Source organism: Salarias fasciatus, chromosome 16 (genome assembly GCF_902148845.1).
Source record: "Salarias fasciatus chromosome 16, fSalaFa1.1, whole genome shotgun sequence".
In the NCBI taxonomy this organism is placed as follows: Eukaryota; Metazoa; Chordata; class Actinopteri; order Blenniiformes; family Blenniidae; genus Salarias; species Salarias fasciatus.
In genome coordinates this window covers 3,498,067-3,515,954 of record NC_043760.1, presented here as the reverse complement: position 1 = coordinate 3,515,954, position 17,888 = coordinate 3,498,067, and the positions used below count along the sequence as shown (strand labels likewise).

The 17,888-nt window shown below is 46.0% G+C and overlaps 1 protein-coding gene across 1 annotated transcript in view; it reads right to left on the bottom strand.

The window, feature by feature from the left end:
• The window catches only part of htr2aa (5-hydroxytryptamine (serotonin) receptor 2A, genome duplicate a), a 43,201-nt gene extending 27,377 nt beyond the window's left edge, over positions 1-15,824 (bottom strand). The window contains exon 1 of the mRNA XM_030112664.1: positions 14,316-15,824. Within this exon, the coding sequence (XP_029968524.1) occupies positions 14,316-14,718 (403 nt within the window). The 5' untranslated portion in view covers positions 14,719-15,824. The remainder of the gene's footprint in view (positions 1-14,315) is intronic.
• Positions 15,825-17,888: the final 2,064 nt, after the last annotated feature.

The following is a 17,888-nucleotide window of genomic DNA, read 5'->3' as shown; positions in this document are numbered from 1 at the left end:
CAGGGTTTCATGTGACGCTGTAGCAACATTCTGTTGTCATACAGAGACATCTAGAGGTCACAGCTGGTACACATTAATATATTTTAATATATAACTCTTTAATGATTTTTAATTATAATTTCAACGAGTGTGAGTACCAGAAAAATTAAATAGTGACATATAGTCCACAAAAAGCAGCATATTTGGGAATCTGAAGTTATATTTTGGACATTTGATGGTTGGATGAGTGTGAAAATATTGATCTATACTGAAGTAAATGTGTCTTTAATGATCAGCTCTAATATTAAAGTCTGATCTCCATTAAGCTTTGTGTTTTAATTTACTTTTCATCAATCAGAAACTGAAAGGTTCCTGAATTTTCCATTAGATGAATCAGAGAAGTATGGCTGCTGGTTCCCCGCTCGCTGTCTCCATGGTTCTCGACTGTCTCGCCGTGCTTGTTAACGTGCACGTCTCTGAAAGTGCTTCACAAATAAACTGCTCCGCTCTGACAACGAGGCTGAAACACGGCAGTGAGCTGCAGGTTTGGCCGGATGTTCAGGGGTGGAAACGTGTCTGCCAGCTTCCTACACAAAACTGAAGAGGTGAAGAAAGCTCCAGAAGAGGAAACCATGGCAGGGTGGCGACTGAGCAAAAGGTCATCTGTGATTTGTGTCGCCATGTTGTTTGTTACATTTAGTTAGAAGAAAGTCCAGAAGCTTTGATGCTCTTAGAAAGAAAATAAAGTTTTGTATGATCCGAATGAATCAACGATTGACGCCAAAAGTGTCAACTTAAAACACGAGAGAGGAAACAACTGCTATGCTAACATCCAGACTATAGAGCATCTTCCTCCTCTGACATCCAGGTGTTGAGCTGATTGCTTGAAGGTAGTTTTAATCCAGCTGATTTGTAAACACACACACACACACACACACACAAAACAGCTGAGTTGCTTCTTTTGTCACCTTCCTGAGTGTGTGTGAACTAAAACTGCTGTGTGACTGTTGATCTTCCAGCTCTGATGACTGTAATCAGCACAAAGCGAGTTACGGCTGTAGCAGCGAGACGAGGAAACGACGGCAGGAGTCGAGCCGGCAGCACCTCTGGCTCACGTCCACCGCCTCCTCCGACCAGCCAGAGCCTCCCGTCAGCAGGGAGAACGGCACATCCTCCAACCACGCAGCCGAGCTGCACCACCTGCAGTAACAGGTCCATGAGCGGCACGGCCTCACAGCAGACCACCGCTGAGCCTCCACCTGTGGCTGAATAACCATGTGACGCCCGCATATAGCCGACCCACATTTATAATGAACACGTGTGTGTGTGTGTGTTCCTGAGCTGCAGTACTTTTCCTTTTCTTGCAGTTTTACCCGGTTAAATAATGAAAGCCGTACTGGAAAGAATCAAATCAATAATTAAAGTCGTCCTGAGCTGCACAGCTGTCGCAACCTTTTTTTTTTTCTCAAGACTCAGTTTTAGATTTAAAGACGCGTCGTCATCAATGATTTATGCTTCACGTCACATACGTTACAGTTTTCTTCTTTTAAACTTTCAGGCCACACTTCATTTTCAGAAAGTTGTGTTTTCAGTGGCTCCGTTGTCGTGTAAACAGACAACAGTTTGTCTTCAGGTGTCATGCTCCGGTGGTTTGAAAGATTTTGACAGTATATTTCCTCTTACTGTATTTGGTCTAATGGTATTATTTTCATCGGTTTGTATTTATTTTTAGTTTACATTTTTCAAAATCTCTATAAAAGTTTGTATCACCTTACAGATATTTTTTTTTCTTGCGGAGAGAATAATATATGATCAGTCTTTTTCTTTTATAACTCCAATTCAATTCAATCCGTCTTTATTTATATAGTGCCAAATACAACATGGCTATTTCTAAGCTGATTTTACAGAGAAGACCCAACAGATCCACTAACTTTCTCAGAATAAAATAATATTTTGAGGCTCGTTTGAGTCTTACTGGTAAAATTGTTCTTGTTTTTAGCGTAAACTCCTAATTTTTGTTGACTTTGCTGCCTTTCTGAGGTTTTTCTCACATCTTCGTCAGCTCTTTCTAATCATCGTCCATATTTATCTCTTTCTTGTCAGTCTGATTGGACTGAAACAGAAAATTGTGCCCAGTTGTGCAGCTGCTCATTCTATTAAAAACTGCATGGTTAATCTCTGGGAGACGGCATTGCCTGTTTGCTGTCAGCGTATCGGCGCTGATCCTGCTCGGATCCTGACAATCAGACGAGCTGAAGCCTGAATCAAGCAGCAGGACCTCCTGCAGTGTGGGGGTGTGTCGAATGCTCGGGGAAAATCTCGCTCTGTGTGTGTGTGTGTGAGTCTGAGTGCATGTGTGTGTGCAGAACATGACCAGGAGCAGTGCTTCTGCCGGTTTCAGGAAGTTGCATTTTCACCTCTTTCCACGGAGACGGAGCGAGGCCGTTTTGAGGAGTTCCACCTTCCGAAGCCTGTTATTGAAAAGTTTGATTTCCAGTGACTCCGAACGCCGTCGTCACTGTAAACGAAGCCAAAACTCTGTGGAAGCTCAGTATTTTCACTTCAGGCCGGGCTCCCTGGTTACTCCTTCAAAGCGTCACTGAGTTACTGGTCTTTTCTGGTGAGATCCTGCAGATGGATCACTGCATCAACACGATCACCAGAGAAAACATGGGAAAGTGACAGTGCTGGATATTGACACAGGCGCTCATTTTATTTGGTAAAACCAAGTTTCCACTCAGCGCCTGTGACTGCTGAAACAGTTCTGCCTTTGGTGGATTGGATAGAAGAGGTGAGGAAGAGGAGGAGGAGGAGGAGGAGGAGGAGGAGGAGGAGGAGAGGAATTTCACCTCCTGCAGCCTCTGATTTTTCTTCTTTCTCAGCAACCAAGAAAAACTAAATCTCCATCTCATCTCAACCTTTTTCTAATGTAACCAGAGCCCCAAACTGCAGTCATCAAATGACGCTGACTGGTTTAATTTTATGTCCTTCATTTAAAATCCTTTAATATGTCCTTAATTCTTAGATTGTTAACCAGTTATTGGTGGAATCGTTACAAAAACTCGCCTCCTCAGGGAGATTTCTGCAGCCCCAAGCTGTTAACCTGCTCTTCTATCAGATCATTTATAGAAAATGAAGAACATACTGTACATTGTTAGTCTATTATAATCTATTTTTAGAGTTTATGTATTTTTTTCTGCTTCTGAGTTGCAGAAGGGCAGAGCAGAGCGCCCTCTGCTGGCCAGCCGCCACTGTGTTCGACAGCACCAACTAGTGGACCAACTACATGGTTTTTAGTGTTTTAATTAATGTCATAGTTTTCAAGCAAACAAAAAAATGTGTTTTCACTTGAATCCTTGTCCTGTAAACGTGGCCCTAAACTTCTGAGATGAGTTCCTGGAGTGTTGAAGCAGGCAGAGGAGATCTTTACATAAGACTGACTGAGTAATCTCACATGCACAGGATTTAACTCCGGCCCGGTGCTACAACTGGAACGATGTGGATTTGGGTTTGGAGTGAGTCACAAGAGAGTCTCCAGAAGAAACTGAGCCTAATCTTTGAAATAAATCTCATCCTGCACAGCTGTCCATCCAGAAACAGAGGGAGGAGTGTTTCCTGTCCTCGGTGTCAGAAACCCTTTCATCAGCGGAAACAGAAGAAAGAAAGAACGGAGACAGAAACGGGCTCAAGTGACGGACAAATGGTGGGTTCGCGTCTGAGAGGTAGCAGAACGAGACGACGTTTACGGGTTGACAGCCCATGAGGGAGAGAGATGAGAGAGAAAACCAGCATTTAAAGCTGAAATTCAGAGGAATCCATCTGACTTTAACCGGGTTTGGTGGCTTTTGAAGAGCCGAGCAGCGACTGAAGCGGTGAAGTGCGGGATGGTAACGATCCTCTGAGCTCTCATCCCACAGAGCCGCCGGTTTCCACCGCTGCCTCCAGACACCCAAGAAAAGAAGCAGGCGCAGACTTTAGCGGGAGAAGCATTGATTATCGAGCTGTTACGAAGCGATGGCCGTGAGTGGCGAGCCGGGGAGCCTTTCAGCAGGTTATCTGAGCGTGTGAAGAGATTTGAGAGCACTTCAAACAGGACACTCTTCACCGTCCCTCCCTACTGGCTCGCAGAGACGGATTGAAGCCACGTGGATTGTCTTCTTCACCGCTTCGTCCAAACAGAGGCTCAGAAAGAAGCGTGTGCTTCAGGCAGTGTGAACGTCACCATGCCTCTGTGTGTCCGGTGTGTTGAGAGTTTGGCCTTCAGCCCACCAGATGTCACTGCTCCAAACCAAAATACTGACCGAAACTAAGAGAAAAAACACATGAAAGACTGTACTGAACCCGACACATGCTGTGAGAGGAGTGAACCTGCGATCACACGCTGCTGCTCTGTCCTGGAGGTCGACTGTCTCCGGCAGGAACTCATAACTGCGATGGAAGGAGGCTCCACTGCTGTGGTTCCTCCTTCACGAAGCTGCAGTCGAGTCCGTCTGGAAGCTTCAGAACTGAGATCAGTGTGAAGGCTGGTCTGCTCCGAGTGCTGCAGAGTAATGACGGAGATAGGAGAGAAGATGATGTCTTTCAAAACAGCTGCTTCTGTAAGATCTGAAACATCTACGGTGAGGAGGATCAGTAAAGGAAGGCGGTTAGTCGGATGGTCCTGAGGATACCCGGTGACAGGACACCATGAGATGGACTCCAACTGGAAGGAGGAACATCCACCAGGAGGACAGCGGAAAATGTTATCATGCAGCAGACGCATCAAGCATAGATATATGGCCATAGATATGTGTTTATGGCTGCTAGTATTGTAATAAACAGCTGTATTTCCACTGGATCTGAGTGGATCCGGAGCTTCGCACCGGAGGTTTGTCATTTCCACCAGATGGATATGCACTGCAGAGCATAAGGGGGAATTTTTAGAATAGAGCCCCCCCTGTCCACATGTCAAACGGGAAAACATGAACCCCTAATGACCCCTAATAGAGAAGAAGACTGACGAAAAACACTATGAGGCTAATGAAATGAGCCCATTTGATATTTCACATAGTCAGTGATCGCCTAAGAATCCCTGATGAGGACAAAGTTGGCAGGGACAAGAGATGGACGGACAGACAGACGAACCTTGATTTAGCTTCTGAATAGTAAGTTCCCAGCTGGACTAGCTACTAGTCACTCAGAGATGATATCTTGGCTTTTAAAGGAGCTTTGAATCAAGTAATTCTAAACTCAACTGAAGATGCAGGAGCAGATACAGACTGAAAAACTGCTCATACAGCTCGATTCAAAGAAATCCCTTCGTTCCAAACTGACCAGCCACAGTGTGGCGCTCTGGGGGCCTGGTTCGGGTCCAGGGTCTTGCTCAGGGACCCACGTTGGGGGGCCTTTTTCACTCTTTGGCTGGAACCCATGAGCTCCCGGTCTCATGTCTACTTTTGTAGGTTGTTCTAGGCCTCCATCCAACACCCCCCACCCCCCCGCCTCCTGGCCCCACCACCACCACCACCAAAAAGGGAAAACCATAATACGTTAACGGTGTGTTTACTTGCAGCCCCAAACTCAGCTGGCAAGAAACCAGAATCAATGAGATGTTCTGTATGTGTTCAGTGATGTTCAGAGAGGAGATGTGATCTGACTGACTCCAGTTCTCATCAGAAGATTAAAAACCCTGGGATTTGAAAAGAAACTGAATCGACCTGCAGTTTCGCTCCACTCAGAAACATTGCCTGCTCCCACTCTTTTCTCAACATAAAGTCACTCCCAGGTGGGAAAACAAACTGTGTGCTCGCTCAGTAGCCCACAAGGGTTTGGAGGAATCACACTTTTCGGCTGTGGATTGACTCAACTGGACTCCACAAACAACGACTGAAGAATAAAATCACGTCTATTTACAAGTTTTTCTGTTTAGTATTCAAGTTTGCTAATTAGTCAAGTTTGCTCTGGAGGATTGTGCCAGAGACATAGCTGCAACAACTTTTCCCACTGAGATTATTTTTGTTTCTAAAGCCACCGACACAGTGAACAATTTACAGCGACAAATATAACAGAGTGGACGGAGCATCGAAGGGCTCAGATCGAAATCTGCTGGCTTCCATTCTCAGCTTCCTTCAGCTTTAAATGAACAAATACTCCACGTACAATCGATTTCTTTGGGGAGAATCAAACACAGTTGCTGACTTTGTGCAAACACATTTCCAAAATGTGGAGGAAGCATCTGTTCCTGTAGCCTTCGACAATTATCCGCTATCCAACGTGCTCCGTTAAAGGCACAGCCACAACTGTCATGGGTGCAAATCCCATTCAAGTGAAGTGAAGTTACTGAAGCTTCATAAAGCACGGGAGGAAGGAGCACCAGAAGCAGCACATCAGTCTGTCAGCTTCATTCTGACAGCCCGTCCCCGGAGAGCGCACAACAAAGACGCAGCGGGGATGAAAAGAAACAAACCGCCACCCCACACAAGGGAAAATATCTGCCTGGCGCCATTTCATACACAAAAAAATGAAGAAAACAAGCTACCCAATAATAACAACGCAACTACTGCCCGCAGGGGGCGCCACAGCCACATCGCGCCTTGACCCACAAACTTGGACAAGTTTCATGTGAAACTTTTAATGAGTCAGATTTCAGCGCCTGTCACTGTCCGCGGAAAATGCTAAAGAAAGTCAGTCACCAGTTAACAAGGAAGCCAGTCATTTCAAAACACCCAACACGAAAACAACACACACACACACACACACACACACACACACACACACACACACACACACACACACACACACACACACACACACACACACAAAATACTCTGCATTTGGATACACTTTTCTGGGGCTGACGCGATGCAGCATGTGCCAGAAAAACATCTCTTAGAAATCCAGGTCAACAAACAGCAGATGAAACCTCAGAACCGAGAGTAACAGTGTAACGTCAGAAACTCACAGGCTGACTCCGGCATCATGAGGGCGACGTCTTCATCAGTCCCTCTAACAGGGATCATGTGACGTTCTTCAAGGATCCGAGTCTTTTGAACGGCTCTGTAAAGGGAACCACTCCCCAAGATCTGCCTCCCCTGAATGAGCCATGAATCCATCGCTTGCCGAGACTTAATCCAACAAATTATAATGGAATTGTATTGATGTGTGTGTCTTTATAGCAGTTTTTTTTTAGTTTCTTTTTTCCTTTCATTCCATCCTCCTCCCTTCCTTCATAGCCATTTTCAGAGGTATAGAAGTGAGAACTTGAGCCACTTTTGTGCACTGGGTGGCAGTAGTGAGTCAAAGTTTGCAGACTGTAGGAAGAGTGAAGTGACTCCCTACACCCTCTTGTGGTATAAAGTAGTATTGCAAGGCTAGTCGGGCTTTGGTTAGCTCATTTGATGATATCCTGTATTTGAGGTCTCAGCTGACAATAGGTGAAGGACGGGAGGACTCTGGACAGATCACCAGTCCATCACAGGACAGACACAAGGGTGTCACCTGCACATCTTAAGACTATGGATGGAAATCACAGTATCTGGAAAAGTCCTTGCATTCACACAGGCAAACATGCAAACTTCACACAGAGAAAAGCATCTGCAATCAAGGATCGAGTTTCTATCGGGCACAGAAAGAAAGAACAGGAGGACCTTAAGCTTTCAAATTAATTCTTAAACTTTCAGTGGAGACATGTAGTTTGGGAGTGGTGGGATAATGGCTTGACAAGCGTTCACAAGTTTGATTCCCTAACTCTTAATTTGGCTGCAGTCTAGAAATAGGATGGGAAGACGGTAAAATACAGAAAAAGGAATCTCACCAAAGTGATTTTCACAGTATGATTTTTTTTAAGAGAAATAAAAGCGGTTTGATGTGGTCGACACGACTTGTTTTTTAAGTGCGTGATATCAGAAGTGTTTTAACCTGAATGATAGAAGCATGTGACCGTCCTTTGCCAAGTGAAACGATGAAGAAATGTCCCAGTGGTCTGGATGACTTTCAGTAGCGTGAAACGAGCCACCGTGTCAACTCACCAGGTTAAGCCTAAATTTCCCAGGAGAACTGAACTGTTGTTTGGTCCAAATAGGTCTGCAGGACTGGACTTAATCTGCGACCCCTCCGCCGCTCTCCGACACGCGTCAGCGTTCGGACATTGTACATGCGTCTGATGCTGAGTATTCCTGCAACTCTTCAGTGGCTAAAATAACAGTGACTCAGAAGAGCAAAACCCTGAAAGCCTGAAGAAAAAGAGATGTCAAGGCAACTTTCTGGAAACAGCTCTTAAAGTGGAACTTTTTGGAAGCGCTGGGAAAACGCCACATTTTAGAATAACATGAGTTCTGGAGCAAAACACTGCTTCAGCGCATGCGCTCCGCGGCTGTAGTAAATAGTTCTTCTGCACATGCTCAGCAGGTAGGCTGGCTTGGATTGGTTTTTGTGAGGCAGAGCCAAAGAGGATTAATCGAGGTTTCAACGCTACGCAAAGGAAAACGACACAAACCAGCTGACAGAGAACAAGCAGGGAACCCAACCTAACGCTCCATTTTCAGTCAAGCCAGTTTATATTTGAGAGAATGAGTGTGTGTGTGTGTGTGTGTGTGTGTGTGTGTGTGTGTGTGTGTGTGTGTGTGTTTTCTTTACTAAAATAACCAACAGCACCAACTGCTGGCCTGACTCGGTAACTCCACCGGTTGCTCTTTGACCTGTTGATGTGAAACTCTTCAACAATTAAACTGAAGAATGGATTTGAGTGGAAGCGCCGTGTGAACCGGACCTCCGTCTGCTCCTCCTGCAGGCTCCTTCCTGTTAAGAGTCAGTTATTTTTTTCTTCCTCTGCCTCCTGTAGAGATGATTGTGTTTTGATTGGCGCTTTATAAACCAGCCGGAGTCAGACTGAATATGTTTCTGCAGGTTTGACTGGGAAACTCTTTTCAGCGTCGGATGTGAGACCGTCTGACGGAGTGGAGGCCGGGAGCGAACAGGCCCGCTGGTCACCCAGCTATCGATGGCAACGCGCTCACAGTGACGGCGCCGACATGTTTCAGCCGGCGCGAATGGATAATGAGACGCTGACGACTTGTCAGCACTGTGGAAAAAGACTCCGGCTCACTTCACCCGGACAGGAACAGGACATGTAAAGACATCTCACCCTCCATGCGGCTGTTTGTCTCTGTCGTCAATACATCAGGTGGTTTGTTACTTCAGCAGGTTTGACACGTGGCGTGTTGAAGGTGATGAGATGTGTGTCTCTGCTCAGCCTGTTAACCTTTTGCTAATACCCTGATACAATCTCAAGGCTATTTTTAGGTTGTTTGTCACTGAAATATCAATTAGGCTTGTGTGACGCACGACAAACTGTCCAAACCTTCATGAAAGGTCAGTAAAAATAAAGTTTGACTGAATCGGTGGAGGCTGGAAGGAATTGCTTTCTGAAAGTGAAAATAATTGTTATGATTGATTCATTTCTGTTATCTTTTAATCACTTGAACTGCTAAATAAATGTCTCAGTGCCGAGATAGTCTAAATATGTATGTTTAAATTATTGTCCACTCACATCTAAATAAAATGTGCTGAAAAGAGTTAAATTGACCATAATTACATCATTTTCATCTCAGAAAACTCAAAACTGAACCAAGTAAATTAGTGGATTTCTTTGAGAAGGAGCTTTATGTGCACTGTGCATGCAATGCAATAGTGGACCTCACTTAATCAGACTTATTCAATTAATTAATTCCCTCTTTTGTGCACATGGTGGCAGCAGTGAGTCATTCCTACCAGAATTCACCAGGAGAAGAGTTCCTTATTCTTACATGTGTTAAAATCTGCTTCTTTTTCTTCTTCTGGTCTGATGATAAAATGAGGATAGAGGTAACATTGCTCAAAGCACCATCCGGTGGTATAACGTGGTATTGCACGTTGGATCAGGAAGTGACTACTAGACAAACTTTGGCTGATTTCCTGACCCTCCCCCCTGCTGTGTGTGTGTCCTGGGGCAGACACACAGCAGTCCTGGCTAACCAGCAGTTTCTGTTGAGGTACCCATAATCCCCAACGAAACAATATAACAAAATAAAAACCCCATTAAAGCCAAAGACTACGTTTGTTGGTCTCATTCTGACCTTGTTAAAGCCCTGCACATGTTGACGCAGCCGCTCGGGCGTGAGTCCTTGCAGTGTGAAGCCCCACTTACACGACGGTTCGAGTGAAGAAGCATTTGAGAAAAGTTTCACATTTACACACTGACGTTTTGACATTGTTGTGTTTCCATGGAAACAGCAGAAACACTGAAAATTGTGTGTTTTTTATAAAGTCCCACCCTTGGAGCCTTTTTTCAGTGGCTCCCAGCACCGTCGTCATGGAAACGGACCCCAAAACGCTGAGAAGGCTCCCTGTTGTCCCTTGAATGTGTTGCTGTGTGAACTGGACCTCAGCTGAACTAACCCGCTGTGCAGATGTTTGATAGAGTGGAGACTGAGAAAATCCTCCTTTACGTTTCCGTCGCCTCCAGGATGAACCCATTAATAATCCCATTTCTGGATGAGCTCGGCGGCGCGGTCTAATCTGCCATCTCATTAGTCGTCTCTCCCACCCTCGTCTTTTGATTTCACCCATGATCTTCCCTGTGACACCAATCATCACCTCCCACAGCCCGGCTCGTGGCGGCTTCCTGCGATCTCTCGCGGCCCTCGCGCCCCGACGCCGCGCGGCGTTCGCTCTTCGGATCGGTAAATGAATCTGAAGCACTTCGGCCGTGTAACAACACGGGAGAATAATTGTGCGGTGCATGTTTGTGTTTGGTGTCGGCGCAGCTAATGACTTCTTTTGTCTTCTCATTAAAGAGCGGGAAGGGCGAGTAATAAGCACCGCAGGTCGGTCGTCCCTCTGAATAATTTCCCGCGCTCCTTTTCATGCTAATGAATTAGCGACTTAGGGCTTAAAGCTCCTTCTGCGAGCAGCGGCTCGTGACATTTAGCGAGCAGACAGAGGCGCTGCGACGGGAGCGGGCGGTAATGAAGCGCCGTGCCTGACAGAGGTTATGTGAGTTCATGAGGAGGGACAGCGACAAACAGATTAACGGACTGAAGGAGGCAGAGGGCAGGAAATAACGGTTAGCTTCCTGAGCGTAATCAGCAGCAACCTGACTGCAGAGCGCCGAGAGGAGACGAGTCGGAGGCTGTCAGACGGGAGGGATGTCAGGAACAACATGAGAGCAAATGATCAATACCATAAGATCAAAGACGACGGAGACGCTGAAGCTTCAGTCAGATTTTCAGTTCCGTCCTCTTCAATGAACCAGTTAGCTAAACTGTTTACCAGCAACATCTGATTCATCCTGAACCGACGCACATTATGGAACATCTTCCTCCTCTAAAATCCAGATTATAGAACATCTTCCTCCTAATTTTAAGATTAAAAACCATCTTCTCCCAGAAAACTTGCACATGTTAGTGTTCTCATGTTCATGTGTTTTCATTAATGTGAATCCTGAATGTTCAGTTACAACATTTTTTTTGTCTGTTTCTTTCAGATATACAAAATCTGAAAAAGTAAAAGAAACTCTGTAAAAATATGAGGAGAAATAACAATAAGTGTGCTTTATCAACAGTTTCTGTGTTTCGATTCGACCCAACGGCCGTCGGAGTTGATCAAGGCCACTTTATTCAGCGTCTGTGAGAGTAAACAGATCGTTAAAGAAGTGCTGCGCCCTTTCCAAAAATAAACACACAGGATGTATTTTTGTCAAACGCTGCACGGGGAGACGGAGCACACAGGAAGTCGGACGTGTGAGCGGCCACAAAGTTTTGGAGGACGAGAATAAATCCGTGTCTGCGTGAGGACATTATGTGGAGGTGAAGAGATCTGGTTTGCTGTCCTTTACAGTCTTTCTCTCCTCTCAGGTTGAGTCTGGTTTCGAGGGTCTCCCCTGCAGCGTTTCCACCTGTGTCTCATCGTCTCAGCCTCCCGATGTGGATTCAAGCCCTCAGTCGGTCCTGAGCCCTGCTGGTTCATCTGTGTACATTTTGGATCCCTGTATGTTTTTCTCCAGTAACCATGATTGTGTTTTGACGTTCTCTGACAGCAACACCAAGAGAGACTGATGCAGAACAACATTAACTCTGCAAAATCATCCCAAAATCTGTTTCCGATAAGAAAGAATTTTTTTCATTGAGCAAAACGGAACTCAGCTCTGGCTTCACAGTAATCTGAGTTATTCATGTGGCCCCTTGGGAAGATTAGCTGCCCACGCCTGGTTTAGACAAAATGCAACCTGACAAGTGAGCCGACTAGTCTAAACTGAGGGCAAAAACACAAAACAAACAAAACCCTGTGGTAACAGCTTTCTGTAGTATAGCAAAAACCACCAAAAAAAGAAAGAAAGTAGAGGCAGAGGCCTCTTTAGACGCATGCAGATCTTATTGCACACACACACACACACACACACACACACACACACACACACACACACACACGCAGGAGATGAATCTCTAATGAACTCACAGCTGTCAGCAGAACAGGACTCACAGTGCACTAATTTGCTACCTGCTGTTTGTATTTGTGTTGTGAATGAACGAGGTGAGCAAACTGCAGGAGAACGACAGGCTGCGAGCTGAACGGCCTGGAAGCGAGCGCTCGAGGAGGAGCGTCTCTACAGCTGCAGTCCCATCAGATGAAGAGGCACAGCCAAAGTATCTTTGTAGTCTGCTGCAGCCTCGGTGCGTACAGAAACCTTGAAAGGGGAATGCTGGGTGATTGAGGGTTTAAAAGGCGTTTGACACCTCAGATCATCTACTAGCTAACTTTTCCATTGATGTTTTATTTGCAGTATTTGTAGAGTCTGAGTGAGTGTAAAACGCTGGCGAGCCTTCAGTTCCAAAGTCCTGTGAACCTTTCATCCAACTTTGTGGATTTTTGCCAGTGTCTTATGGAACTGAAATAAACTCACTGCAGAGACCACAAACGCCTCCAGTGCCTTTGATTTCCAGCTGTTAACCTAACCTGAACTCTGTGTAGAGGGTTAGACAGTGCCTTTCAATGTGAGGTCGAAAACGTCTCAGAATGTCTCTGACTGAGTCTCTGTTGTACCAACTTTTGATATTTGGGCAGAACATCGTTTACAGTTTGTCTACAGCATTCCACAGACAGAGCGGACAGGGACTGATATGTTTTGTCTCTTAACAGGGAATTCTTCCCGATCTGCTTCGGTTTTGATGCCAGCAGAATGTATTGGTCCCGGATCAGGTCCAGAGCGACCCTGGCCACATAAAAAAAAACAAACAAAAAAATGATATTTCAGGGCTTGTTGGTGCCGGAATAAAACATATTGATCCTGTGAGTTTTCTGGGGTCCAGGACTACTCCAGACGGATTCATAGCTCAATGACCAGTATTCACATAACGATGGAAGCTGACAAGGGACAAATGATCAAAGAGGACAGTTTTCCAGAATGGTGAAGAAGCACTGCTTTAAAACGTACTAACTGATGAGAGAGGTAATCTGTTTAGGTATTTACGAGACACATGACTGATCAAGAGGATTTAAGGAGTCATGATGGAAGGGGATCAATAACTGTGGTTCACAGTTCAGTGCACTAGGTGGCAGTAATGTAAAGCTGCTGGCAGCTGCCATTAAACTGACTGAAGAAGAAGAAGAAGCAGCGCTGGACTATGCAGGACAGTTTGTCCTGTCCTACAGAACCCATTCTGTCTTTCTCATTGATATGAAACAATTTCCAAACCAGGGACCTGGCTGATCCTCTCTTGTCTTCCTGCTGCGCTGCCGTCACGTAATACCCGTCCGGTTGTATTGGGACTGCCGTATCGGATCGATATCTGACACCAGAATCCATGCATCCCCGAAAAATGTCTTCTCAAAGGACGTCTTTAAGGAGAGTAAACTGCCAACAATTCATCACTACTTAATATTCCTGAACGTTCTGAGCATCTGCAGAGTTTGGAGAAACTAGTTTGAAAGCGAAACACGTGCTGTGGCTTTGTCCTGTGGGCGTCTCCATGAGTCTGCATGCAACGTGCCTCCCAGGGTGTTTCTGTACTGAAGCTGTACTCCAAATAAACACAGCAGCAAACAACACAGCCTTCATCTGAGCTCCACTAAGAGCACCGAGCTGTGCAAACTTTCTGATGACGCTTTTACAACTTCGGTTCCATCAAAGCTCAATCAAAGTAGAGAATAACAGCTGTAGTTCATGCTGACACAAATGTTTGAGGTGTGGTGTGATTAAGGACTGAGACACACAGGCAGAAGCAGTCTGTTCGGTCAAGAAATGATTTTTCTATCTGAGAAAGAAACTCGGTACCGGCTGGATTCAAACAAACAGCTCATGCAGAGTATCCCTCTTTTCTTACCGTAGAGAATCGTCACCATCGACACCGGCATGACCAGAATGCCCAGCAGCATGTCGGCCACGGCCAGCGACATCAGGAAATAGTTTGTGGCGTTCTGCAGCTTCTTCTCCAGAGACACGGCCAGGATGACCAGGATGTTCCCCATCACGGTGACGGCGATGACGGCTAAGATCAGCAGCGCCGCCCAGTTCTTGTCCCCCAGCGGCTCTGGAGGACACGGAGCTGCGAACGCTCCTTCGCCGCCGATGCGGTGCGTCCTGTTCCCCAGCCCTGCGTCGATGGCGCCGCCGTCCCCGGGACACGTCGGGGTCGAGGCGTTGGCGAAGCCCCGAGGAGCCCAGGGCTCGGGCTCCAGAGGGACCACGGCTCCCACCGTCTTGGAGATCAGCTCGGACAGGTTCATGGCGTCGGCGCGATGCGGCCTCAGGACGGCTGCCTGGAAAATGGGTCAGCGCCGCCGGAGGGGGAGGTAATTCTGGCCATCATCGACTCGCTCGCCGTGCCCAGGTGAATACCATAAATACCGCACCATTTATCACCGGACTAATGAGCCGTCACTTATTTACTCCGTCATCTCAGAGGGAAACTCAAGCCTGGAGCTGGATGGAGACCAACAGATCATCTCCCCACAAGAGGACCGTGAACGAACATCCAGCGAAAATCCAACTCATACAAATGAAAAATCACAGAAAGAGTCGCTCGAAAAAACCTCAAACCGAATGTTGGCCCGTTCCTGACTCTTCAAACAAATCCCCCAGAATCCATCTGAAGAGCGAGCGGGACGTCAGTTCCAGGTTTCTCCACCTCAAAGCTCCTCTCATGGTGAAAACATGACGTCCATGTGAAGTCTGGAGTGTTTCAGTCCAAGTTTAATCTGAAGAAGTTTCCCAGCAGGATGTTTCGCTGTCAGACCCGCTGATCCGGGCTCAGTGATCTTTCAGGGAATTTGAGGAAAGGTGTGAAGCTTTCTGGGTTTCATACCTGTGGATCCGACGCTGCCTGTATGTGTGTGTGTGTGTGTGTGAGACAATCCTCCGGCATCCTCTCCGAGTCGGATCAACTCATCCCTGCACCTGTGAGAGTGAGACGGCGGCGGCTGACAGAGACGGATCATCAACATGATCAATCCTGACGTGCGTCTCACTAACTTTCCCGTCTCCTTCACACGCTCACGCTGATAAAGTCTGATTCAGAGACATTTAAACCCGAAGATAAAACAGCGCAGAAATGTGAGCCATCCCCGTGGTTTCTCCTCCCCCCGCTGGAAAACGTCAGTCACTCTTCAGACCCATCAGGACGCGGCACACATGCACACCTCCTGGTCCTTTCTTGCTAATATTTCCATGTCTTCTTACTTTCCAAAAAGGAAAACTCCAATAAGAGATGCAGAAGGGGAAGAAGAGAGGCTGAGTGTTCTCCGCAGGCTTCCTGGGGTTCGGAGCTTTCCAGAGAGTTGAGCGGTGCTCGGATGGCGATCAGGAGCTGAAAGCGTCGTCTCCTCACGCTGCCTCTCTCTCTCCCTCTGCCACGCTCTGCTGGGATCTCCTGCTGTGTCTCTCCTCCACTCCCCCCTCTCTCACATCTCTCTCTCTCTCTCTCTCTCACATCTCTCTCTCTCTCTCTCGCTCCTGCTCTGTTTTTCTCGGTTCCTTCACTTTAATGTTGAATCTGCGTTGTTTTTTCTTCCTCTCTCTCTTCCTGTCATTCTGTCTGTCAAGGTAAACGTTAACTCTTTTTTTCTTCCAATTCTCTTGAAATAGTTCTAAATTGACAGAACTGCGTTCGAATCCAGCATGAATACAGAAAAATAAGAGCAGAATGTGACTTCACATCGCATTGCACGGCGCCTTTTTCCTTATGTGTTTTTATCAAATAGTATAATTTGATAATAATATAATTTCTCTCTTTGTTTCATTGTTCTTTTACCTTTTATTTGCCTTAGTTTGAATTCTTGTTGAAACATAAAACAAACCTTGTTGCATATCTCACTTTAGCTTTTTAATAGTCCTCATGCACTCACATTTAAAACCACCTTGTCCAAGAAAACATTGATCAAACAAAATGTAATTATACATTCTATCAGCTATTGTTATCCATATAAGTTGTCTGGCCTAAGTAATACCTCACATCTCAGACTCTGTTTTCAGGAAATGATCGACTGGAGCAAGCAGCGTTTCCATGTGTTGATTTCAGAAGACAGATGACATTTAGATCGTAGCACATGGTTCAAGACTGAAACGACGAGTCAGGACTGGGTCTTTGTGATACAACCATGAGTGCAGAAACAGTACGAGCCTCTTCTCTGTCCTCCCTCCAGGATTCAGGTCCACTCAGTGTCTGGAGGGAGGAAATGTTCTCCGCATATGCAGATGATGCTGTCATAAATGTCCCCAAGCTTTCAGAAAGGTTGTAACTTCATGGATTCGTAACGCCGTCCTCGTGTAAACAAACAGCCCAAAAAGAACCAAAGTCCATCCTTTTCACGAGAAAACATGGAGGAGTCACATCAGGGGCTGGAAGCACCCGGCGTGACTCAGACCGAGGGCTCCTCTCTCCCGCATGCTGCCTCTTAGTCAGAGAGGTAATTACTGTCTCCCTCCTTCACTCAGCCAGCCTCCGAGTGTCTCTTACGCTCTCCATCATCTGCTCTGTTTGCTTCCCTTTCAGCCTCTCCGCAGCACCTTCCTTCTGCTTTTCCACTTACTCATTTGTTTACAGCCTGTCGGAGTTCTGCTGCGACAGCAGGGAGAGCGCCGCTAAAGAGCAGAGCCACAAAACTCCACTCACGGTTAAATTGGCCGAAGCCTCGACCCCTCGTGTGATATCCGACTCTGAGTGTGTGTGTGTGTGTGTGTGTGTGTGTTATTGTGGGGGTACACACTGAATTTCATGGTCAGTTTTCATCCTCACGTAAGAGGGTGAGATGAAGATGAGAGTGACTTTATTATAACATAAAGACAAATTGTAAGTCTGCGTATAAATGAAGGTAAACTGAATGAAAACCTTTAAAAACACGACCTCGATGTGTGTTTGGCTACTCATGTCACAGCGGAGACACGAACTGCAGCCTCAATAATGACGATCATTAAATTTAGGTAAAGAGGGCAGGAAATTAGTGTAATAACCTTACTGTCCAGAATGTGAGTCACATGTGTCAAATATATCATGAAGATTAGTGAAAACATTTCAGTCACACTGATTCGTCCATGTCTGGATGTAACAGTTGATTTTCCTGCTCCTGCGGATTTTTTTCCAGCACCTTCTGTTAATTTGAGAAGATTATTCTAACATGAATGGATATGTTTTTACTTTGGCTTTTTTTTTTCCCCCAGCAGAATGGTATTTCATGGAGGTTCATATTTGGAGCTAATCTGAAGGATTACAGGATCATGTTTTTGAAGGAATACTTCAGCCCTCAGGCACATGGAGTTATTTCACAGCCTCAGTGGATAAAGTGAGAAATGCAAACTGAAAGTTTGGCTTCTCTCGAGCCCTGAAACCGTGCCATGTTGCAGAAATGAGGGTTTGGTTTTCTTTTTTTAATCGGCTGTACCCTCCTCATGCAGGCTGAGG